Genomic DNA, 25,449 nt, shown 5'->3' with positions numbered 1-25,449 from the left:
TCAGGGCCCACAGTTTGTAACGCTGGCGTTCAAATAGATGCTCCAAGTGCGATCTGAGACACGCTCGTGTTTGCTCAGATTTATGTAATCTCACTGCCACTACCACCTGGTGGCACGCGAACGTGTTACCGGCTCGTTTGAGAGCTCCCTTCTGCAGTATCAGGAGTAACAGCAAAGGTCGGGATGGGCACTGCAACCATGTTAAAAACAAAAGACGCAGAACTCTGACAGGCTTGCTGGTGTTTTCAGCTTTCTGTGAAAACAAAAACTGCAAATGCGAACTCATTTTATACGAACGATCATTTCATTATGGTGTATCCTAATTCTCTCCAAACCTCCACACGAGGACAGGAGAGCAAAGAGCCTGTGATACATCCTGCCAGCAGCACCCGTCAGAGCCCACAGCGCTATTTTAAAAACATTTTGCCCTGGACAATAAACTAAAAACACCATTCTGAATTCCAATTCACCCAGAAGCTCTTGTGAATGTCCCTGACGGAGACAAACGTTTGTTTGATCTAAACTGGCCACATGCATTTTAGGTATCCTTCAGATTAAGAGGGAGCTAATCCTCATTCTGCTTAGATTATCTTAATTGGCTCTTCATTTGAGCTACTTTGCCCTTGTCCCCAATTCCAAAGATGTATTTATAAATACCCGTACTGCATCACGCAGTATAAATACACACATCTCTCACAGGCCTGGCACATATTGGTACACCGCACTGTATGATCATTGATAGGACTCGAGTTAATCAACCCACCGATGCTTGGTTACTACTCCACTGCTACCAAAATATGGCCAGCCACATTTTTCCCTAGAAAAACAAATACCAAATTCCCTTAGAGTCAAACACATGTAAAATGGACATCAAATGAATTTTGTCTTCTACCTCTCCAGAATCAGCATGAGTTTAGTTAAACCGGTAATACCTCAGTACTGCACGTGTGAACACAATTCTGTCGTTTCACTTCTAGGACAGACTGAAAAATCTTGGTTATTTATTTATTTGTTTACCACTGTGATGGGAAATCATTGAAATACATTTAAAAAAGAACAAGAATACGAACAAAACAAGGACCGGAAGGCTCAGCACAAAATCCCCCACTTAAACCCCATTTTCCATCAGAAAAATAACAAGTCCTAGCACTTAGCACAGGGTGCACAAGGGGCCGGGACCACCCCAGGGCCCTGCCTGCACCCAGCCTGCTGAACGCTCCCAGGGGAGGGATTACAGCCCCCTTTTCCAGGTGAAAAACACATCATTACCTCCATCAGCAACATGAGCTCCTTCCACAGTTGGAACAACCTGTAAGCAGTTCCTCATAGGTACTTTTGAAAGCCTTTTTCTGAGGCATGCAGCCTTACAGCTGCATTTAAAAAAAAATCTCCCATTTCGCATCGCATCACTCAGTATCGATTTGTTGTGCAGTATGACAACGCTCAAACACTTGCTGTCTGATCCATGTTTTAACTAACTCACTTCAGCTCATGAACCTACCCCGTGTTTGTGGGCAGTGTAGTGCAAGCTTCAGTTACAGCATAGTTTCAAATAACTGCTGCTACATTTTCTTCAGTGAACTGATGTTAAAACACAAGTTTTCCCAAGGCAAAGCTTTGGCACCCCCAGAAGTCATGTTCTGGAGCCAGGCCATCAGTTCCACCGACGTTAGGAGCAGTGTCTACCTTCAGAAACACCTTCTCGGAGAGTCCGAGAGGCTGCACTTCAAGCCAAGTACCACACCAGAACCTGATGCAATTTCACAGCATATGTTAGAAACACCTACCAAAGAAAACCTTACGTCACTCCTACTGCAGCAGTTTAACACCACTCTCTCTCTCTTTAGATGCAGCTGGCTGGGGCAGAGTTCATCTTGCTGTTGTCTTTTTGCATAGTGGCCAACCCCATGGGCCCTGCTCCGTGAGCAGGGCTCTGAGATGCTACCCGAGCACAATGAAAACAAACATTTCCTTCCAAAGGAGGCCTGCATCTACAGCCCCACTCATCCACACTGCAGATGAATCCAAGACCGCCGCGGGGATAATTTGAATAGGTTATCAAACATGATTAGTTAAACTTGTTAGGCATATTGTATCAGGTTTTTATGAGACAAAAGAGGAAAGGATGAAAAATCAACTTTCGTGGGGTCTCAGGAAAGATACAGGGTAACTTTATGGGTTTGAGTCAGTTGCAAAATTGGTATCTACTCACTGCAAACAAGCATTCACGTGCATGCTGGAGGAGTTAACGAGTATTTTCTTACAACTTCCTTCTGCCAGGCTCCATCCCTGATTAATCCCTGCTTGCACTGCTGCTCCAGCAGAGCCGCCCCACGTACCTGCAGCAGCTGTCAGGCACGGCCACTGCGCCAGCTCCGGTACCGCCGGCACAGAGCTCGGCCTCAGCCCCTTCCTACTGCCACCAGGGCGTTCCTCCCAGTCCTCACCGAGTCCACACGGCTGAAGGCTGCGAGTGACATGAGTGTTGGCATATTTACATTTCCCATGCCCTTCAGAGCTTACTAAGTAGGAAAGGCAAGGAAATGTAAGGCAAGATAAAACAGCTTGCCCAAAGTCAGACAGCAAGTGGGTGGCACAGTGGGAAACAGAAGACAGATGTTCGGGGCCCTGACTCTCCACCACAATTACCTAATCTCACACGGGTTACAGTGCTGCGGCACAAAAGCTTCCTTGCCGTTTCATTTAACCGGAGTAAAAAGGAAATAAAATTGTGCTTTAAACTTCTGCTGTGTTCTGATACAGCTGCCGTGCCCACAAATCCTGCCTTAACATTTCCTCTTTTCATAAAATCCAGGTAGAAACCAACATCTAATTTATAACAAAACCACTTCCACAAAGCATGTCTTATTAGAGACCACCTAAAAACTGACTTCCTGTGTACAACTTTTCATTGACAGAATGAAAACACTGACTTCTTTTTAAGTAACGATCAAGTTTCTTGATTCATTAAAAAAAAAAAAAAAAGAGCATGCGTAGGAGGGGAGCAGAAATAATAAAAAGTGCTTAGGCCACGAGGGACTACTATATCCCAGATCCCTTTGTGACATGCCAAAGCAAAAAATTTAAAGGAATATTCATTATCCTATATTATATTGTGGACGTAACACTCAAATTAGGAAATCCACGAACACTGGGACTTTAAAGCCTCTGCGAAGGGCAGAGGCAGCAGCCCGAGCAAGGCTGAGTGCTGCTCTGCAGTGCCGTAACAGAACAGCCTGCACAGATTGTGTTCTGCATTGTTCCAAACTTATCAAGGGCTGCAAACAATGACGTGTTTGTCTGCTGCTCGTTCTGTTTTAGGGAGTTGCAATGAATCAAATTAAGCAACTTCTCCCAAAGTACACCTAGGTTAACTTTGATAGAAAGAAGAATGGAAGGACCTCAGAGCTATTCATCACCGGGCCCAGAGCTCAGGTTCGCTCCGAGGAGAACAGTGCCATTAGCGGCAGCTGAAAATAAAGCCAACGCATTCTGGTTTACAGCTTATTAAAATGTTTCAAAACTCAGGCTATTACAGCTGAGAATGTAAATAACAGTCCAGATCTGTCCTTACATTTCAGAAAACATCACCCATTCACAAATATTGAATCTGGAAATACAGTAATGAAAATGTGAGAGGCTAACACCTTGTCAAATCAAAGCATTACTTTCCTGCAAAGCAAACACTTTTAGAATGCCCATCCCTGGATCCCACTGAACATTAAATCTACACATCAGTGTCCAATGGATGTAACAATACAATTCAAACTGTACGTCGAGTCTGAATTAACTAAGCTTTCACTTTCAGACAAGCAAAATTCCTTGCACCTCCTGACTCTGGTCTTAGCTCCAGCTCCACAGACTTCCAAACCCCCCTGAAATGAACCCATGGCGAGCAAACCACCTTTTCTCATGCTAACAACTCCATTGTAATAACATCTTCAGAGGCCATACTCAAGGTCTCAGGGAAAAGTAAACCACCGGAGTGCTTAATACTCCAACAGCGCATTAACTCGTTCACACCCAGACAGCCTTGCCAAACAAGGAGGAGTTTTCTCTCATGTTTTCTTGATTTATATTTTCACAGCTGTCTGAGAGAAAAGCATGTAGGAAGCAAGTTATGTAAACCACCTGATTAGGCTAAAATCCTCTGTGTGGATCACACCTCCTTCCCTCTCCCCCTCCCGGCACAGTTAAATACAGAAAGGAGAGGGACTTTGTCTATTACTCAAAGCAGATTATTTTTTCAAAGGTTAAACCAGTCTTTTACTTGTGTTGCTCTCTTTGTTATAACGTACAATGCTGTACAACAGAAGGAGAACATTCTCATCCTCACGTTTTACTATTTGCAGCCTCGCTGCTTTCAGCTTTACTTTTCTTGCACCCAGCACCACGGCTCTGCTAAGGCCTGGGGCAGGGACGGGGCTAGGAACAGCTCTCCTCTTGGCTACTGCTCCTGGTTAACTGCAACCAGAACGTAAGCCATGGCTACAGAAGGTAGAGATTAAAAAAAAATACAATCTTTCAAAAGCACAGCAGTTTTGCAGAAAAACACAACATCAGAAGCTAGAAATTATTATTCCCCTGGTCTGTTTCGCGTCTCACAGGAAATAACAAGCAACTGTATAAAACATTTCAGATCCAGAGAGATAATTCAGAAATCCTGTCTTGTTTCAAATTCTCCAAATCTTAAATCCATTTGTGAGGAAACAACATATTCCAAGCAAAGTTGAAGCATGCCTACAATTTGTCTGAGGGACCTCGTGGCAAGTCAGAACAGAAAACAAGATTAATGCATACATCTCTGTTCCAATTTCATTTGAAATTTTAAAATAAAAAGCAAATGCCACTGCCCTCTTCCCCACAAGTCACTTTAGGATTGCTGTTAAAGAAAACACAGCAAATGCACCCACTTCAAGTCTCTGAGAGCAAGTAAAACAGCTGGAGCCACCAACACTAGCACTGCTTTTCTAGCAGTTTAAAGTAACAGTATGTAAAATAATCCACAAAAATATTTCACACATCTTCTTTAAAACCACTATTCTATTTCAAAAAAGTGTAAATTAAATGGATTCCCTCCCACGCCAGAAAACATGATTTTTCTACCAGAACTGTCATATCTGGACTGATCTAAATAGTTCAAGACAGCTGAACCGTACCTATAACACAACCCTGTTCCCACTGGGCTGGAAACACACAGTTTCAAAGACTTCCCACCAAGACTGACTGCACTGCTTTGGGAGGAAGACTTAAACAGAATTCAGTTTCAGCAGTGGGGTCAAAAAGTGTTCCCGGAGCCCCACCACGCTCACGCACCAGTGACCGGCCGCTCGGTGCTCGGAGCTCAGGTGGGCTCTGAGCCACGCTGCGGGCCTGGCCCACGCCACGCCAAGGCCTCGATGCGACGTGGCCGCCCCGGGGCAGGCGGCAGCGCGGGCAGCGAGGGGGTTAAAGCGGTGTCAGACAGCAAGCCTGGCTCCTGACCAAAGGGACATGGGAACCAGGGCAGCTGAGGTATAAAGGCCTCATTGTAGCAGCCCACTGGATTGGAAATGACTTGTAGGCCTAATGAAACAAAACTTTGGCAGTAAAACAGAATGAAAGGAATGAGACAATAAAAGACAGGAACAAAGGGAGCAGAGTTGTTTCAGCTTAGGAAAATAAGCTCACTTTGTTGTTGGGAAAAGCCAAAGCCGATTAGGATAAACCAATGACTAGGCATAAGTCTTCCAAACTAATTACACAGTTCGCCATGTGAAGTATAATTGCAAGTCGCAGAATACGGACTACATTACTTTCACAGGAGCCCTAAGCAGGGAGCGTTACCTGGAACCGAACCGAACCGAACCAGGCCCTCAAAGGTGCAGAATGTGCCCGTCCTGACAGAGGGCATTGCACTGGTGCCGAGGGGCCTTCTGCTGGTCACAGTCCTCTGGGTGAGGCTTTCAGAGGCTGTTACATTACTTTTTACTGATACCAGAAGCCTTAAACGCTCCAACATGTCCCGACCTCAGAGCACACCGTTCGGTTATGCTTTCAGAAAGCCATAACACAGGCAGGTTGGCAGCCCCAGCACTGCCACCACCAGCCATCCTGCACCCTCTCATTTACGCTCGTTTTCAAACTGGGTCGTAACAGACAGCTTTTCACACACCAGCAACGCTGAGGACCCTGGATTAGTTAACGCAGCCAGCGAATGCATTACGTTTGCCAAAATGTCTGGAACACCTTTGACTGAAGTAATAGGGGATCACAGAAGCAACTGTTTCACTCTGATTTGAAAGGGTTACTTGTTCCAAGTGCTGCTTTGCTGGCTCAGCCTCCTCACGCCCTCAGCCGCACCTTGCTCCCCGAGCCCCCCGAAATGGCCGCAGCGCCGAGCACCCTCCCAGGCAGGCCGCCCTCCTCCAGGGCCCAACACATCCCGCGGCTCCCCCAGGCCCCGGCCCCCTCCTCTCCTCCTGCAGAGGGGCTGAGAGCCTCTCGGGGGGGCTACAACGCCTGTGTGCCCCACATGCTCAGCATTACCAACCCTAAGCGTTCAGCAGTCACGAGGCTTTTAATTACACTGTTCTGCACTCCTCCTGTTAAGCTTCTTGGTTTTAACTCAGGTAATTTTTCCCAGTCTTCCTCCACAGCTTACAGCAGTAAGGGACTTCCCTTCCTTGCTGACTGAAAGAGAGGATTCTCACATATCCTCGGCCTTACAGAAAGAAAAAACAATCGTATCAGAAACTTCACAATAAAAGTCTCATGAGTTATCATTACCACGTATTTTGGTGTTCTAGCTGGCAGGCATTTTCACTGGTGAAGTCAGGGAAGAGGGTTTATTAAATGCAGTTTTCTTTTTACTGGAGAGAAAGGTTCTGACATTTACTTTTCAAAAGGAAGCGGTTTCAAATTCAACACTTTAGGGCCCTTCCTGCCAACTCCAGTTAAATTAGTGAGTCAGCTTGGCCCCAGAGCTGATAGCTGCTCTAACCACGTAGAGTATTTCAAGAGCTACCTCGAGTTACCAAAACGACCTCCCCTGGTTGCAAAGCTCTTCTCTGCAGCAAGTACAAACAGGATTTCAAGAAGCACAGCAGCAGTTAAGCAATTTTTTCCACACCAATACATAAGCTCAGCATTTCAAAGAGGAAGTCACCTGAGATGTTCTTATCAAATGTGGGCGGCTCCTCTACACGTTAATTATGTAATGCAATTGTCTTTATTTTAAGAAAGTGCTAAGCAAACGCAAACCTTGCCAATCGATCCTGATGCATTGTTTGCATTGTAATGGCTTGATGGGAGAATGAGGCTTGTGTGCTAAGCAGTGTGCAGATGTGTCATCAGTCTGCCACAACCAGCCTGCAGCCTAACCCAGCAAGTCAAGGAAAGGTCGGGAAGGGGAACAGACATGGAGAAGGAAACAGCTCCTACACAGTCCCACAGGCCCAGTCCTGGGTCACTGTACCTGAATCAGAATCCCACCCACTGCACTGGGCTAATGAGTCTTCTGACTTTGCTGGACCACAAGTCCACGATTCCTAAGGGTATTAACCCCTAGGCGCCTTCTCACAACCAGACCATCACCTTAAAACACCCCTCAAACCAATCTCAGCTGACAAAGTACAGCAGAGAGCACTTGAATACTTGCACACAAGGTCGAAACACAGCAACACAGCCAAAAAGCCTCTCCTCCAAAATGCCACTGCCTTCAATCTCAGCTCCTTTTCACAAGCTAGCATACAGCAGCATGGAACTGGGATGAAACTGGAAACTGCCATGTGGTAGCACAGCGGCAAGCTCTGTGAGCCCCAACTCCTACAGTCGCTGAGCTCCAGCAACTGGACCACGCAGCCTCAGCAGGACACACCTCATCTCTCCTGCTAGAGGTAGGGCTATAGCTTTGGTCACAACTTGCACAATTATTTTCAGCCCCTTTATTTTTTAGCCCTCAATTTACGACACTTGAAAAAGTATGTCATTTTCCAAAAGCACTGCCGATTGAAAGTCTGACCTCTTTAAGCTGTCTCAAGAAAGGCAAATCACAAAAGCAGGAACTGAAGCATCCAGAACCACAAGTCTACTGAAAAACGCAGCCCAGTTGTCTGCATTCTCAGGGACTGTAAAACTGCAAACATGAAACTACCAGATGGTGAAATTAAAAAGGCTATATTAAGAGAGCATCCAGACAATATGCAAAGCACTTATATTGAAACTATTATTAACTTCAAAAATACAGGTTAGAGGAGTTCTGCAATTAGAAGTAACTACACAAGAAACATCCAAAAGCTCATGTAATCCTTTAATAAAAGGCTCAGCAGGCTGTAAACATCCTGCCGGAATCGAAGATTATTATTGAAAATAAAATGAATGGCTTGCAAAACAACCATCAATCCAGCACAGGAACAGTTTATAAACTCCCCTCCTCAGCCCTCAACAAAATACTGCATGGCCAAGGCATTTCAGAGCCAGATAAAAGAAATATAAACTAACTACAAGGAATGGGAGCTGCTTTGCTTTGGGATAGCCTGCTGTGTCCTCATGCAATCATGCATTTAAATCATCAGCTGATGCACTCCAAAAGACAGGAACAGAGCTGCGTGCAACACCAAAGGTTCAGTGCCCACTGGGGCCTCGGGCTCTGTGCCTCCAGGAACAGAAGTGCTCTGTCCTGCCCTGACTCCAGAGGATCAGCTCACCCCAGTACACCAACCTACAGCTCATTACGCCACCACAGACGTGGTTCTGGGTCTACTGCCTCTGCAGGGAGGGGGCTTACAGGAGTCTCCACGTGCAAACTCTTCACCTTGTTGGAAGGTGAACAGGCATCCAGAAGCCTTGGGGATGCAAAGTGCCCAGAGGGACTTTGATGTGACAGAGCCCAGTCCTTTGAGGACATGGCACCCCATGGAAGTGGGTGGCACCAAACTCCAGCTGGAGCCTGGACTGTGGAGTTTGAGCTGTTCCACTGCTGAAAAGAATATTCTGGCAAGGTTCAGGTTTCCTTCAAACAGTACTAAATCCTTCCAACAAGAACTTCTGTTTGTTTGTTTGTTTTGGTTTGTTTTTTTGTTTTTAACGATTTCATAATTCTACATATACTTCCAGAAGGATGTTGCTTAAGCGTTTTTTAATAAGAATTGAAAAGGATATTCTACTGACTTCCATATTACTCTTGCTATTCACATGGTTCCTTCAGGCATTTCCACAACTTAATGAGCTCTCTCACATACCTCTATATGCTCTTTTAGCTACTGGAATCGGGGTAAACAGAAGGCTGATTTTATGGAGTAGACAACTGTGTAATCATTCAGCTAAGGGTCAAATTCTTCCTGAACATATGCAAATTCAACTCCCAATGATTTTTTTTTTTAATAAAGGTAAACAGTGTTGGCAATGCTGTACACATTCATATGTAACAAACAAAAGGAATTCCAGAACCAATTTAAATAGGCTTTGAGAAATTATATTGAAAGGCAGAAAATTTGGCCCTCCTTTGAGCACAGGCCTCACTGTGCTTTTTTTTTTTTTCAAAACACACTTGAAAAAGAAAGGAAAAAAAAAAAGAATTCAAAATATGCAGTGCTCATTTGGGCAGGAACTTACCTTGCCAAACTGTTCAAAGTATTGCTTTACGTCTTCCACTACTGTATTAGCCGATAATCCACCTACAAATATTTTCTTTGTTCTTGTGACCATCTGCAAGAAATTACAAGACAAGCATATGGTTTAACCAGATTATTTCAAACAAAATGTGGAAAAAAAGAAATATTCGTCAGATGCCATCCCTAGCCCAGTTAATGAGAATATTTCTCTACAAAAGCAATTCAGATTCTATTTGATTAGATATTTCTTTTTTCTTTGTCTTGTTTTGTTTTTATTTGAGAAATGGCTGAGTAAAGGCACTCAATAACAACTCTAGCCCCCGGATATTTTTTTTTAATAAATGATTTTTATTGTGCTTCTCAATGCAAATATAAGTGAAAAAGGATTCCAAGTGTCATATCCTGATAGCTACCGTCACAAAAATGCGTGCCATTTTCCCCCCTTCTTTCCTAAAGACAAAGTGCCTGCTCCTTGGCTGGCAAAAGGCAATTACACCAAATTGAAGCTCTGTGTTATTAAGTTTCCATAAGCCAGTTTAAAAGGAATTTGGTACAGTCACTTTAAAACTAATCACATGAGGTGAGACAGCACGAGCCCCTGACACAGTGCTCTAGCTGCCACAGACCGCGCTCCAGAAACGTGCGGTGTCACCACCACGCAGGGGCTGGATCAGGCCCCGCAGATCGCCCTGCCCCGGGTGTTACCCCAGACCCCAGCTGAGCACCCAGCTCTTCTCGCTGACCCTCCCCACCCAAACACAACATGAAGGGATGATGCTGGACTCCCTACAGAGCACGTCCTTTTGGATGGCTCGTTATCCATAACCCTTTAAGACAGACAGGACCCAGCCCAGGGACCCGAACCTACAGAACAGCAGCAGGGAAGCTGGGGCCACTGCTGGGCTAATCCCAAACAGCCTCTGTGCCCTGTGGGCCACCTTACATTGAATGCAGATCCTGGACAATGCTGTCAACACGCTCCAAAGGGCCAGGCACCATCCCTGTATGCCTGGACCCAGGGGAAAGCCTTCCAGCTGGAGGCAACAGCCACCTAGCAGCCTACTGCACCTTGGACAGATGTTTTGAAGTTAACGCTGCGTGTTAACTCAAGAAACCAACAAACACGTCAATAAGAAATTCATACATTAAAATGCTTGATTTTGTTTCCTGTATGACAGAAATTGGCTGAAGGAGCCAACTTGTAAAGAACTGAAGGGAAAAAACACCCCGTAACACCAGCAGCAGGACCGGCTTGGCTGAACAACAGCCAGCAAATTCTGAACCCACGAAAAGGGAAGGACACCGGGCAGCCAGCCGGGGACGCCACTGCTGCAGCTGCTCAATGCAGAGGTTAGGTCTGCTTCCCTCTCTTACCTTTTTATTTTTAGTACAGATGAGATGCACTTTATGACAGTGACGGAGATGCATGGGGCTGCCTGCAGGTCACTGCCGGGCTCTGCAGCCCCATCAGCGCGGGCTGGCAGGAGCAGCGCTGCTGCCCAAACTGGCGCTGGCCCAGCCAGGCTCTGTGATGTGACCGGAGCCATAGTGACAAGCTGGGGTGCACGGCTACCGGCGAAGCCTTCACGGAGCTGAGGCACTGAACAAAAAGCTTGGAGTTGCCCCAAATTCTCTCAGCGCAGAACAAATTAAACATCACTCCCGTCTCCACCGCCATTCAAATTAACCAGGGTAGATACTTCCCTCAATCAGCCCCCTAACCATGCTTTACAGAGCTTCACTTTATATTTTTTTTTAAGTTAGGAAGAAAAGAAGAAAAAGGTGTAAAAATTCAATTATTTTTTCCTGGCTGCAATCTAGGACTCCGAAATTGAAGTCCAAGCATATATTTTTCTGTAGAAAATTGTCATTTACAAATAAAGAATTGGCTAAAGCCGACTTGTAACTAAAGGATTTTGCAGGGCTGTCAAGAGCCCTCTGCCTGCCAGCATCTGATTTAAGATCAGGCTGAGCTTCTGTTGTCATACAAAAGAAGAAGGAAAGCAATTATTCTAAAGCAATATTTGAAATTATCATCATTTTTATATTTGACCAAGAAAGAGAGAGGTACTTCTGTTAGAAGCAAGATTGAAGGTTAAAAAAAAAAAAAAAAAAAGGCAGACTACTTTGTTTCAATAGCTTCAGTCCAGGAAAATATTGGTAATGACAAGCAAATTCACCACATTTTAATGCCTAGAGATGTGTTGCGAGCTGGGAAATGGTTTCAGAAATCGGCTCCTTGGTACAAAAGTGAAGGACAAAATTAAGTCTGCTTTTACAATCTACGTTTTCCTGAAGAGACAGTTCAATTGCTTTGTTACACGCGTTCCCCTCAGCAAAAGAATACAAGTAATTTGTAGCTTTAGCAATTCCTCCTGCCCTGACGCGCTCTGACAGGACGCGCCGGTGCCGCCCTCTCGCCCCGGCGCAGAGGCCGCGTGCTCGGCCCGGAGCCGCGACTCGGGGCACCCGCGGTGGGGGAACACGGCCAGAAAGCTGCTGCTGGGCTGGCTTGTCTGTGCCGGTACGGCCCCACCGATCCGCGATTGCTGGATGAGTGCAGCGGGACTCGGGCCAACTGGAAACGGAGCCTCCAAGTCCTGCTGTAACCTGCACATCCGCCCCCACAGCCACACAGGGCAGCCGCGAGGCAAGGCCGGGCCCCGCGCCTCAGGCTTGGCACTGCACAGCCAGGAGCCGCACTGCCGGCCTGACAGCTAATGGCTGCGGCCCTTCAACACCAGCCAAACACCATGGGGCATTCAAAAGATGGAAGATTATTGGAAAAAAAATAAAGGTGTTCACTAACGCAGGCGTTTTACTGCACCAGGGACACTCGCTCTGGACATCAGCCACTGAATCACCAGCAAGGGAGCTTAAAGCTAATCCAGCCGTCAGGACCTGTTCACCCAAGAGTTCTGAGGGAGCTACGGGTGAAATCATTGCTAGGAAGCTCAAAAACCTTCACTGCTACCAGCTGCAAGGGCACACAAGGAGAGCATGTCACGTCCAACCCCATACTGCCGCTGACTACAGCCAGAGGCACGGCACCGAGGCCGATGGACTCCTGCCGCGTCCCATCGGGGTGCTCTCGTGCCTCGTGGGATTCCCTCCGCTGCCACCTCCCCAGGCCCGTGCTTGTTGCAGGGAGGAAGAGCAAAGGGTTAAGAAGTGTTTACTGAAGTACACTTAATGCTGCTCAGTAAACATTAATGATGACAAATGACCGGAGCATAGGGAACTGAGCTACCTGAAGAGCCTTTCTTTTCAAAATTAGTTGTTTTTTTTTTAATCAAAATTTCTCATTTGGCTGTGAAAATAAATTAGCACATCCCCAAACTCCTACAATTTTACAAAAACTTTTATGTCTGTATCTAAGCAAAACACGCCTTGCCATCAGTTTGCACCCATTACCAGTATTTTAAATATATATTTTTTAATTATAGCAGCAAAAAAACAAAACCTGAAGGTGTGCCCACCCCCAAGCCCCTGCAAGGCGAATGACTGCGGCTCCGCACCACTTCTGAAGCACACTCAGCACCAGTGCCCACAGGCTGCTGGCAGGGCGCTCCCACAAGCAGGGCACTCGGCAGCTCCGGCTGCTCGCTGCCCGCGGTGGCGATGCGGCGTGGGGATAGCAGGAAGTGATTTGTGAGAGTCAATCACAAACCCGTGTTTTATGAATGACAAGAAGAGGTCTGGGTCAGTCAGAAACCACCATCCTGCCAGCTTCCTGTCTTTGTTTTTAATTTGCAGTATAATACATCTATCATTTGCTGTTGCAGGACTGTGCAAAATGTAGATAATGGATGTTTTTTGGAGCCTCTGTACACCGAAGGTGTCTCTCTTGCTGTAGCAGGAGTCAACAGGGGAGAGTTAGATCTAACGTTGGTTATAAAGTCTGTTAATTGCAAGTACCTGCAGAATTGCTTTGTTTGTATACTGTGTTGGTGTTGCAGTTAATCAAAACACATGTGACTACAACTGCAAAGAGTCACTCAAGGTTACAATCCCTTTATTGGCTTGGCTTTTGAGAAATACATTTGCCTTTGTGTTCTGCAACTGAGCAAACACTTCAGCTGGTGCAGAAGCAGGAAAAGCCACGGTGCTTCAGCAAGACAGCTCTTCTGCTTTAATGTCATTTTTTGCAAGGTTAAGGTTACAATTAGATCAGTTTGGGGCATACAAGGAAAAATCTCTAAACAACAGGCTGATGGCACAGCCTCTGGAAGCAAAAATCCTGTCCCACTCAAGCATGTCAACACATCTTATGAAATAAAACCAACCAATAAAGGACAAATGAAGGAACACACAGCTTTGCAGTTAGAGCCTCCAGTTCAGTGTCCATTAATATCCTCGCACACCAACTCCACTTTTAGGTTTCTTGTTTTTGTGGTTTTTTCTCCCCCCACTGTAACTGTCTTATTATCATGAATATTTAAATGAATACAGGGGATGATTTAAGCAGATGAAATATTTTGCAGAATTCAAGGAATTTCAAAATCTCAGGCAACAAGTACCCACCGCTATTTTCAGATGAGCCACGGCACAGTTTGTGGTTAACACAGGACTTACTTATTTGGCTTTAGGTCAAATATAATGGTTTTAAGTATCATTCCCCCACCATTCTTTACCTCCTAAACATCTCAGCATGGTGGAATTGGACTGAAGTACTAACTGCGAATCTACACCATGAATTGCTGAAATTAGCATTCATTTCAGATTAAACTAATTATGCATATATAACTGTTTTTCAGAACACTTTCCTCTCCTTGTGCTATAGTGTCTGTGTGGGTGCATGCGTATTCCAGCTTGCTCACCTCATCTGCAGTTTGACTTTTCATCATTTCTAATGTATCTGCCTTCTAAATAGGTTTGTAATAGGAAAACTCATCTTTGGTATATATATTAAACTGCCTTTTATACCCCATTGTGTTGTACATCCAAACTACAGCATTAATTCTTATTAACAACAACAGTAACTCATGTAATAGGGGAAGTGATCTTGTTAACTAAAGTGCTAGGCTTCTTTGGCAGAACACAAACCATAAGCAAGAATTCTCCAGGTTTTCTTTTTCTTTTCTCTTTTTTTTTTCTTCCTGTCTCCAGGATCCTCAAAGCAACTTCCAAAAAGCTATTAAAAACAAACTGAAACAACACAAAGCCCATCATGAAAAAGGCAACATTTACTGAAAGCTGCCAACTTTTCTCCATTCACGAAGTAAGAGAACACCCCAGTATCCATCCCCTTCCCCAATATACCAACCACTATATGGTTCAGAAACGATGGGCAGATTTTGTCTACAGCACTGTGGCACCATAAGCTAGCAAATATTAGGCTCTCAAGCTCACCAAGAGGAAGAGAAACTCAATCCCGTCCAAAGGCAGCACGGCTTTACGTGCCACGTACAACATGCTTAAGTATTCAAAATAGGATTTCAGCAAGACTTAACCAGTGCAAATACCTTGTGCCTGACCCCTGCGTAAGCTAATGTCATCCTGTGAGAACCGACTGCAGCTACAGCAAGGTAGGCAGGAATGAAAGAGCTCTTTAATTCCAACAAGCAGCACAGATCCCCGGCGGGGTAAATCAGTTCACTTGATTTCTGTGGAAAATACAGATGGGTTGTGTTCTCCCAAACCATTCAGAAATGAAACTCGACTGAGTCCCTGCTGTATTCCTAGTTTTTGGCTGTCTCTGCTTGTGCTGTTAACTTTGAGGGTTGTTTTTTGGCTGGCGGTTTGTTGCTCCCTCCCCCCGAAGTCTCTGCTATCAGCAGGAGGCAGAACAAGCAAAGTGATTCCTCTCTAACAGGCTGAATCGACAGCCGGAGCCGGTTTCACAAGCAAATCCGGCCTCAATCCTGGCAGTGCCTTTGCTGGTTGCTTTCCTGCCTCTGGCTGAGCTTAGGGCTCCCGTGTACGCCAGGAAGGCCGGCGGGTTCAGCCGCAGCGCTGCCGCCGTGCCCTCGGGAGCAGCCCTCGCCAAGCGCAACGCAGGCACGGCCACGGCACTGCCCCGACGCGCGCCACCACGGCGAGCTCCCGGCATGGGAGCTGCCATCTCCTGGAAATTAGCCCCAGCTGTGAGAGCTCAGCATTTCTTTGAGCAAAATCTGGCTTCAAGCTTCAAATCAAAAGATACAGTAAAATTCACCAGAGCCAGACTTCACACCCTCCAGAGAACAGGAATAGATCACAGCCCCACAGCCTCGTTACAACCAGTTGTATCGTATCCCTTAGGGCTGCTCCCTTCCACTCTGCTCTAGTTAACTCCTTTATGCATTAGGGAAGCAAGGTCTAGAGGCAGGGAGAGGGGAACAGAGAGAAAAGCTATTTAAATCCCCTCGGTTGCTCTAGCCCCTCACACGCAGTGTGGGGAGGAAGGAAACTGAATATTCACTCAGTGTGGACAGCTCACCGAACGCGACAGCCTGATTAGTGTTCAGCAGTGCTTAAAAACTGCATTAATACATTGAACAAAGATAATTAATTTTGAAGGAACACATCTCACGGCCGCAAGTGCAGATCACTGTTCAGGATGACAACGGACACGGGGCAGGATTTTTGCAGTGCCCATGTAACACAGGGACAAAGCTCCCAAAAGGAACCAATTAGAACTCTGCTCCTAAACTTACGTGCAAAACTTCACCTTACACAGGCAAAAAGAGAGCGAGACGGTGTCCTGCCCAGGGACCTCGCACTCCAAGACATGGCAGCAGGATTTGATGGGCACAGCCTCACCGACCAGCACAAGGTTCATCAGTTCCACTATTTATACCTTACTGTCTTCTGGAAGGAAACATTATGTGCCATAGCCAGAAAACAACAGGAAAGCTTGTGTCCTCCGACAGGACCCAGGACTGTAAAGCAACGCACTGACAAGGGCACGCTCACAGCCCAGTTGGTGTTAAGGCTCTGCAGCCTTCCAGCCGGGCTGTGCTGAAGTAGGTCATTGTGGGAGGCCAAGCTGAGCAGCTTCCCCACACATGCCCAGGTCCTCATTTCTAATCCGGATCAAAGCAAGTAGGAGGTAACAAAGTTAAGCAGCATCCCTGCTTTCCCAGGCCAGAGAGGAGACCGCAGAGAGCCAGACAGGGCAGGGAAGCTGGCTGTGGTGGTGAAGGGCACTTTGTTCTGCCTTCCCACCACCGGCCGCTCAGTTGTGGGCCTGCAGAGAGCCTTCAGAGGGCAGCTTCCACCACCAGCAGCGGCTGAGGCCAGCCGCAGAGGGCAGCTGGCCACAAAGGCCAACTGCTTCAAAGCTGTCTGCCTGCAGCTGGACACCAAAATCCATACCAGGGCACTTCAGTGGCCTCATTTTTCCAGGGCCCGCAGCTCCCATTGACTCAAAACCCTCAGTCCGCAGTCTTCCCACTATTTTTCTCATTTGAGTCATATCAACCCCATGAAAATCTATAGCAGTGCTGGAGCAAAAGCAGTAGGCAAACCCCAGTGAGTGCCTTCGATTGCTGCCGTATTTGCATACAGCTGCCGCGGCCGCCCGGAGCGCCGCCAGCACCGGGGGACGTTCCCAGTGCCGACCCAGAGCCCTTCCCCGGGGCACGAGCAGCCGGCTCACGGAGCCACGGCCAGGAGAAGCCACTGCCAGCTCCCAGGTGGGCTGCCCGAGCACCACGGCTGTCAGCTGGGAGCCGGGACACGGACCCTGCACAAGGCTCTTCCATCAGAAGGCGCTGCTGCTGGACAGACTGGCACGGGGCAGAGCCAGCTGATCTCTGGGGACGTGCTCTCGTCCTGCAGCACCCACCCTTCACCGCTCCTCACTCACCTCTCAGGCTGAGAGCACGCACAGGCGGTTACGCTCCTCAGCCAGCCGTACCTTTTAGCATGCCGAGCAGCTCACGCTGTCAATACGCATGGTTCAGCAGCCAGAATGGCTTTTACAGGGCTGTCAATGAACCTTTCTTTAAGCAAGCACTTGCAAAAAGGAGAAGGAAGAAATGTATTTGGAGGCTTAACACGGTGTTTAACAAAAGCCAGTAGCAGAGACCAATTTGCAGGCTACGAGAAGTGCACGTTCTGGAAGTTTTGAAATTCTTCCAGCTTCAAACAGTGAGGTCACTCCAAAAAAAAACTCACTGCCTCTATAGCGCAGAAAGCAGACATAATTTAAATACTTCTAGGTTAGTACCAACTAATTTTTCAGGATAACCCCGACAAATCAGTGATAAGAGCTCTGTTAAGATTCTAGATAATGTTCTGCTAAAACAAGAAAAAAATCACATGAAGCAAAAAGAAATGTTCAAAGCAATTTGCCTCCCTCCCAACATACTCCAGATGATTTCTCTGTAAAGAACAAATGGAAAACTTTAACCCTTAGCTTTGATTAATTTCATCTACATAATACAGATGCACATGGCAATCAGTTACTGATGAGCAAGTTTTTCTTCATCTGCTGAGTCAAGCTAATGTCTATGCAACACACTGCTTGGCTTTTTCACTAGGGTGATCTTTTCCTCTGATGTGAGACCACTGAAATCTTGCAAAACGTCCAGATTTGCTTATTACTGCTGTTGAAATACTTTCACAATTCCATGAAATGCCGCATTTTCTTTTATCCTCTTTCCCCCACACACAAATGGGTTGGCGAATTGCAAGAATTGCTCTGCTCCCACCTTCTTCTCACAAAAGAAAGATGTTTCCCTTGCCAGGGAGGGAACCCACCAGCCATTATAAAAGCAACAGAGTTGTCGCTCTAAAGCAGATCAAATAACCCTTGACTAGGAATAAAAGGGCCCCAAGGAGCGGCATCGAGAATGAAGAGTAGAAGCAAGACAAGAGAAAACATTCATACTTTTTTCGAAGGAAGGCAGCACCTCGCAGCTACAAGAGCTTGTCTCCCTTGTGTGATGTTTACTCACTTATTGACCACAGGGCAAGTCATTTCAGTCTCCATAGGGCTGATGTATCAAAGAGTCTTGGGAGAAACACAGCTGGAGTCTGCAGGGCTCAGCATTTAAGCATACATTTTAACTTGCAGCGTTTGTGGAAGCCTCATTAGGTTGAGTACGTTGCACAACCGAGCGCTATGTGCCTTGATTTCCACAAAAAGAAGAACAAGAATATATCCCCACAGCTCACTGGAGCCTACGAGGCTTCACTCATTAAATGTCTAACCCACTGAAAGTCTGATTTGAAGATGCTGGAAAAGTGCAAGACATTGTTACTGACATTATTGTTATTAAAGGAAGAATAAAAAATATTATTCCTAGCCAGGAAGGTCATACCAAACTACCAAGCAGGAGATAAATCAGCCAAGGTCTCCAAAAAAAGACATTATTTCTCTTTTACTCCAACATCTTAATGTGCATGATTTTTTTTGTGTGCTGGAAAGATATTTCCATAAATCCTCCTCTACAGCAAGCCTTGCTTTCAAGAAGGGGAAAAGTAGCAGATAAAATACTACCCATCAAAATGAACTCAAGTCTCTAGTAACATAACTAAATGTGTAACGTTACAGATGTTTTATAGCCAGGATGTCGGATCCATTTAGATCATTTTTACAAACCCAGCAAGAAATATCTCCCCAACGCTGGAAACCACGCTAACAGGTCTTGGACCAATTGTTTATCCGAAGATGCAGTCAGGGAACAGCAGCAAGCACTGCCCACAACTCGGAGGGTTCCCCAGCCTTGCACCAGCAAGCGGGAGGCAGGACAAGACGCTGGTCCAGATGAGGAGCCAGCCTAAGGCACAGGGGTAGGGAAGAGGGTGAGCATGAGGCAGAACGGCCACGGAGCAGGGCTGGGCTACCAGCATACCTCGCCTTGCATCCCGGCACAGGCTCTTTGCTGCTGTTTGCTCCGTGGCTCCTCCTGCCCTGTGGCACCACCCAGCCTCCTCCACGTGCATGGGCCCTGCAGGCAGCACGCCCCAGCCCCACAAAGAGCCGGGTGCAGAGAGCAGCCCTTTTCCAAGGGTAAGGAGATCCAGCTCCAGCTGCTGCCAAGGAGAACCCGGCCACTGCAGGGCAGCAGCAGAACCAGGAGGGCTCATGTGTCTGCAGCACGTCGAGCCCAGGAGCTAACGCGCCTCCTCTGCTCATTATGGCGAGGAAACCAACAACCACTGCCACCAGGAGAAACAGAGCCCTGGCTTCTTCAGCCCTGCCAGGGAGAGGTGCACAGCACAACCCTCTTGCCCAACACAAGCCCTCACCTACCTCCATCACACACCTGGGTACAGAGGTGGGGACCATCAGTGCCTCGTTACCAGCTGCTGCCCTGCTCACAGACGCTGTCTGCGCACACGCTGCCTGCCCAGGCCGGGCGCAGCTGACTGACGTGCACTTTTCCTTTCCCAACCCATTAGCAAGTGGTACCCAGCACTGGAAGATTTATTACCCAGACTGATAACTGCCTCATGCTGCTTTGTTTGTTAATTGCGGCTAGCTTTGCCTTCAGAAGGGTGGGAGCCTAATAAATCAGTTATCTCCAGGAAGAATTTATTTAAAGTTGTTAACATTGTAAATCCAAGTACTTGGCAAGAGACTCCGCGAAGAAGGATGTGTTTATACGCCAGCATTTGGATGGCACAACACGCAGTGACTCAGCACCCGGGCTTCAGGGAGACCGGCGCTAAGCAGGACCCCGATGGGCTCGGGACTTTGCCCATGGGAACAGGCCAGCCCTCGCGTGGGGACATCCCAGGGCCGAGGTTTGCAGCCCGCTCTCCTCCAACACTGCTCTCCCTGGGAAGGCCGTGATGGACCTGCAGGGTGCCGGGAGGTTTCCCTCCTCCCGGGGAATCAAGGTCTGTAACCACGCTGGGAACTTTAACTGAAGGCTGGCAGCTCCGAGCCACGACTCGCACAGTCAGACCCAGGGCTAAAGGCCGCTCTGGTATTCGTAAGGAAAACTCTGAGCCACGTGAACACCTTTAAGAGCCACACACGGCTCTGTAGGACAGAACAGCCCTCACCGGCTGACAACCACCTCTTCTGTAGGTTTACATCCCACTCCTCCAGTCTCGTTTCTTTAAAGCGATATAAAACACGTAAATGAGCCGTCCACACTGAATTAATGCTCAGAAGATGTTTTCCTTTTAGATGAAGGTTAACAACATTAAAATAATGAGAAGACCATCACACGCTTCAGCGACAGCCGCGTGAAGCTTGCGGTAAGCCAGGACCCCCAGGAGGGCTCAGAGCCCTACCAGCACCCCAGAACCGTGCAGCACCCAGACACGTTCCCTGCCTCCTTTCCACGATGATTTGCCATCCAGATTTTTTGCTCCCCAGTTTTTGTAAGCTGCAGTGTGCCAGTGCTTCTAGCTCCAAAGTTCTGCCCTGAAGGCAAATACACTGGCAGCTGCGGCAAGTTCTGACGGATGCTCTCTGGGAAGAAGGGGAGAGGAGACAGGGAAGGGGCTGAAGGTCTGCAAATGCCAGGTTATACATTCAGTTCAAGTTCAGCCATCCTTCATCCATTGTTAAATCGCAGACCACATACTGAGAGTTAAAGACTTATATGGGACTCCAGGGACTAATCGAGGAATGATTTCAGCTTCTAACTGTGCTCTAACCAGGCACTTAGGATGCAAAGCACAAGTTTGCGATACTATTGTACTCTGCATCAAAATGACTTTTTGATACGTTTCTGCAAATAACTAATAAGGAAAAAAAACATCGCCCTGGCATTTAACATAATTCTTCCCCTCCGTCCCCATCTTTATATTCACATTTGTGACAAACAGCTCCTGTCTTCAATTAGGCCTACTTGATGTATGCATGAAGCCCCCAAAATATGAAAGAGCTTTTATGCAACACCAGATTATCTAATGTGCACATATTTTGCAAAAGAGCACTTTTAAAATACCTAGTCACAGAGAAGAAAAAAAGCATTCACTAAGTGAGAAAGGGAAAAAAAAAGCACATAAAAGCAGCAGAAAAGAAACTGAATGCGTTTTTATATTAAGTAATCAAGTGCTGTCACACATTGAAAACACAAAGCATTGTAAGTTTAAGTGGGCATACACCAAGGGCCTTACCCTGGGACACACTTTTTCAGCAATACAGAAAGCACTCCCTTATCAACGTACCACAGTAAGGAGCAGGATCTCTGCCTATTTAAGAAAAAATAAAAAAATAAAAAATAAAAAATAAAAAATAAAAACAGAGAAATAACTTCTCCTGACAGCCTGACAGCTGACATTCTTAACTGAAAAAGCTATGTGCCAGGAATTATCAGGCCTGGCTTTTCTCTCCCTGATAGATGACAGAGCAAAAAACAACAACGGCCACACACATCTCATAAATCACAACTTTTATTGAATGCCTCGCCACATAATAGCAACAGTCAAACTGAATAAAGACGCTTTTCAGTGCTCATCTGTAAAATACTGGGGGAGAATAGAGATCATTTCCAGCACCAACGGCACACCCCAGACAGAACAGGTATTAATATCAGGGTTGCCGTTTTTCTTATGCAGCTACCTGAATAGTTTGGAGGCTTCTTAATCTTCTATTGTCGGTGGTTTGGTGTTTCTTTCTTTTCAAAAAGCACAAAAGAAGGCAGTGAAGGAAAACAGAAATTAAGTGCATGTGGGACAGGAGCAGAAGGAAAGACCGAAAACTCTGGCAGGCAAACAGAGGGAGTCCTGCTGCTGACAGCTCCCCCTGCCCTGAGGAACCAAACCTGGCCCCCAGCACGCACCAAGCCCAAAAGGCACAGCCACTGCCTGCCCAACCCAACGCTGTGCCAGAGCTTTTCTCTCTGGAAGCACCAGGAATCTGCCTCCAGACTTTTTGGGAACTAAGAAGACAGGTGAGCGGAGAATATGTGCATGTTAGGTCAGGAGAAAGCAAAGGTGGCAGCCCCAATCAAGAAAAATTAGCATGATCTCCCAGTCAATTAACTAGAAGGGAACCTGCAATGACAGGGAAATGACAGTGATACGGCTGCAGATGAGCAAGGGGCCATTTCCCCAGAGAGACCCTTCTATCTGACAGGTCCTGGTGGACGAACACAGCCCCCCAAAATCCTTCTGACGTTATCTGCCAGGGGTCTCCGAGCCACAAAGCTCTCCAGGACAAGGGCTGTACCTCAAAGCACTGCAGGCAACACACCTCCCCGTCCCAAACGGGGATTTCTGGGTGCTCTGGAATACAAGAAGCTTAAAAATGGCCCTTTATAGACAGATACGGGCTAGAGCAGGTTACATTTCTTGCTGACAAAGCCCCTAGGCTTGGTGAGTTTTGGGGGTTTTGGGGTCACCTTTTTTCCAAGAAAAAAAAAATGCCATTCCTTACGAGAAATGTTGAGGGAAAGTAAGAAAGATCTCAGTGTTGTGAGGGGGAAAGAAGGGAAGAGGATAATCAAATTCTGCAAGCAGCTGCAGCTTCAATGCACTGCAGCCTCGGTCCTGGGACTCCCCTGGGGCTGCCCGGCACCCTCGGAGGGAGGACAGGTCACCAGGCACCCTGCAAGGAGCCAGAGCCAGCTCCTCTCCAACAGCAAAGGACATTAGTTACAGTAGCCCTTTACAACGCACACTAAATAGTTCCAGGTTTAAAGCTATATCAGCCTTTACTATTATTATTATGTTTTATTATCGGCTATAAAACGGCCATTTCTGGAGCAGGTTGGTTGTGCTGAAAATAGTCGGATCCTTAAAAGCTCCCACGTCTCCTGGTGGAAGCACTTCATCAGAGACCACAGAGACCCCCTGGTGCCCACACACTGCTCCTGGGGGGCACCCAGGGCAAGGCTGCTGAACGCAGTGACACCAGCACGCTCCGATCGTCCTGGGTATTCCCCAGATGTTGAAACACCCCTGCCAGCACCAGCACCGCCTGCCCTGCTTTCCACCAGCCATCCCAGTCGCTGCCAGGAGAGCCGTGCCATGCTGACACTAATGCCAGGCTCTGTTTCACTAGCGGGGTGCTGGCTCCATGATTTCTGGGGCTCCCAGAGCACCGCATGCAGGACATGGAAACACTTCACACAATTCAATAAATGTGCTGTGCCCTCACGGCAAGGGCACCGTGCTTTGCGACCGGCTGAGCTGCAGCTCTTGGGTTTGTTGAGTCGCCTCAGACTGCATGAGCTCCACCATCACCGACCGGTTCCATTAGGCTAATAACAACAACAATAATAGTAATTTCTACTTTTATCTGAATTAGTGAAATATCAAATTGTGCTTTTCATTTGAATAGTTTAGAGGCACTTAATTTTTTATTTCAAGAAAAGCCTAAAAACACATTTTCGTCTCCCTTATAATAGAAAATTTCTAATACAATCTTTCCAGCACATAAACCAAGGAAGGCAGAGGGGCATTTGTATATTAAATCAATTATCAGAACTTCCCTTCCCTTCAACCCAAGCTAATTAAAATTTCATGTGATCCATACCAATAATAGTATGGAGGATCACAGCTGGTGTTTTCAAAGTCAAGTAACAACATAAAAATACAAGGGGCTCTTGGTCTGAAACTCTACTGCTGCAAGACAGAAATAGCCACCCAGCTCTTGAAATTCCAGTCGGTGCAAGTTTGACACCTACCTCCCCCGAAACCTTAAACTCGAGCATCGTTGTGGGGTCCTGCCCCCACCCCAGACCAGAGCCCACCGCCACCAGGAGCCTCCGAGGAGCCAGCACCAGGCTCAGGCCAGCACCTGCAGCTCCAGGACCCTGCGCTGCGCTCGTGTCTTTGCAGCACCAGCACCTAACTGGTGCTCACACACCCAAGAACAAACCATTTCCCACTAAGTGAAAGGCAGACAAGAGCCTGCTCAAGGCTTTGTGGAAGCAGAGTCAGCTCTGGCAGGGGACCCCCAAGGTTTACCCGTCTTCTCCTCCCCAGCGGCCAGCCCGCAGCACATTTTTGACACGGCGAGGGGCTGGCACGCTTCCACAAGCTGCCCAGAGCATCCTCACCTGGGACTCTGCACCAATCCTGTCTTTTTCAAACCGCAGGCCCTGTCCTCAAATGTTATTAAGTGCAAAACCCCCTCCTGTGCCTGTTTCCAATATTATCTTTTTTGAGAAAATAGACTGAGCATATGTTCTTGAGGCTTCTGCCCACACAGTGGGCGGGTGTTACGACAAACATCTATGCAAGATGGGTACCAAATGTGTCTAAATATGAGAAGGTGGTGAGGTTCTGGTTGCTTTTTCTTTTTCATTTCGTTACGTTCAGAATTAACAGAATCGGGTCACTACCAACGTTAACGAAACAACTCCCAGGCTAAGCACGAGCCCAAATTCCCAAGCAGGCTCATTCTCCCTGCATCACTCCTGAACTTAGAGAAGGAGAGGGCATGGCTCTTGGTGCCGTGTTGCAGCACCCTGCCCCTGTCACCGCAGTGCTGCTACACACACAGAAACCACGCTGCACCCAGCATTAGCTGCACCTCTACTGCAAACAGCGACGATTCACGGCGGTGTTCGGGAAGATTTGCTGTCAGAAGTGCGTTTATTTCTTTCGGAAGAAGTGGAAGAAGGCAAAGGGAGGGGGGTGGGGATTTTGTTTCCAATATCCATCTGCTCCTGCTGCCGTTCTGCATGTAAAATCACACTTCTGAATTTGTGACATCCTGCCTGGTTGCTGTGGAAATAGTTATGCTGTCACAAGCAAAGGCCAGTTGCTTTGGTTTGGGAATGAGCAGCAACAAAGATAATGTGTTCACTTAAGTGATGCTCTTAAACAAACAACCAACCAAAAAGCCTAGATATGAGGAAAAAATGAGAATATGCAGACCAGAGCAGATTTGCCTCTCAAACAAATGCTTTCTAAGTTTCCCAGCAAGACATTAGCATTTCTTTAATTTCCAGCATCTTTTCCTTTGTTCCATTAAAAACTACAAAATCCACAATTAATGAAAATTCAGAAA

The 25,449-nt window shown here is 46.9% G+C and overlaps 1 protein-coding gene across 17 annotated transcripts in view; it reads right to left on the bottom strand.

Moving 5' to 3' along the window:
• Positions 1-25,449, bottom strand: part of MSI2 (musashi RNA binding protein 2) — a 227,212-nt gene that overhangs the window by 142,307 nt on the left and 59,456 nt on the right. For 16 of the 17 annotated variants that reach the window (XR_011089017.1, XM_068656175.1, XM_068656180.1 and 13 more), the window contains one exon: positions 9,595-9,687. The exons of the other annotated variant lie outside the window; for it this stretch is intronic. Coding sequence is in view for 15 of the 16 variants with exons in the window: in XM_068656175.1 (XP_068512276.1) it covers positions 9,595-9,687 (93 nt within the window). In the remaining variant the exon portion in view is untranslated. The remainder of the gene's footprint in view (positions 1-9,594; positions 9,688-25,449) is intronic. 17 annotated transcript variants of the gene reach the window in all.

The sequence above is a fragment of the Anas acuta genome, chromosome 19 (genome assembly GCF_963932015.1).
Source record: "Anas acuta chromosome 19, bAnaAcu1.1, whole genome shotgun sequence".
Lineage (NCBI taxonomy): Eukaryota > Metazoa > Chordata > Aves > Anseriformes > Anatidae > Anas > Anas acuta.
Note: the sequence above shows the minus strand (reverse complement) of the source record. Positions and strands in the feature narration are given on the sequence as shown.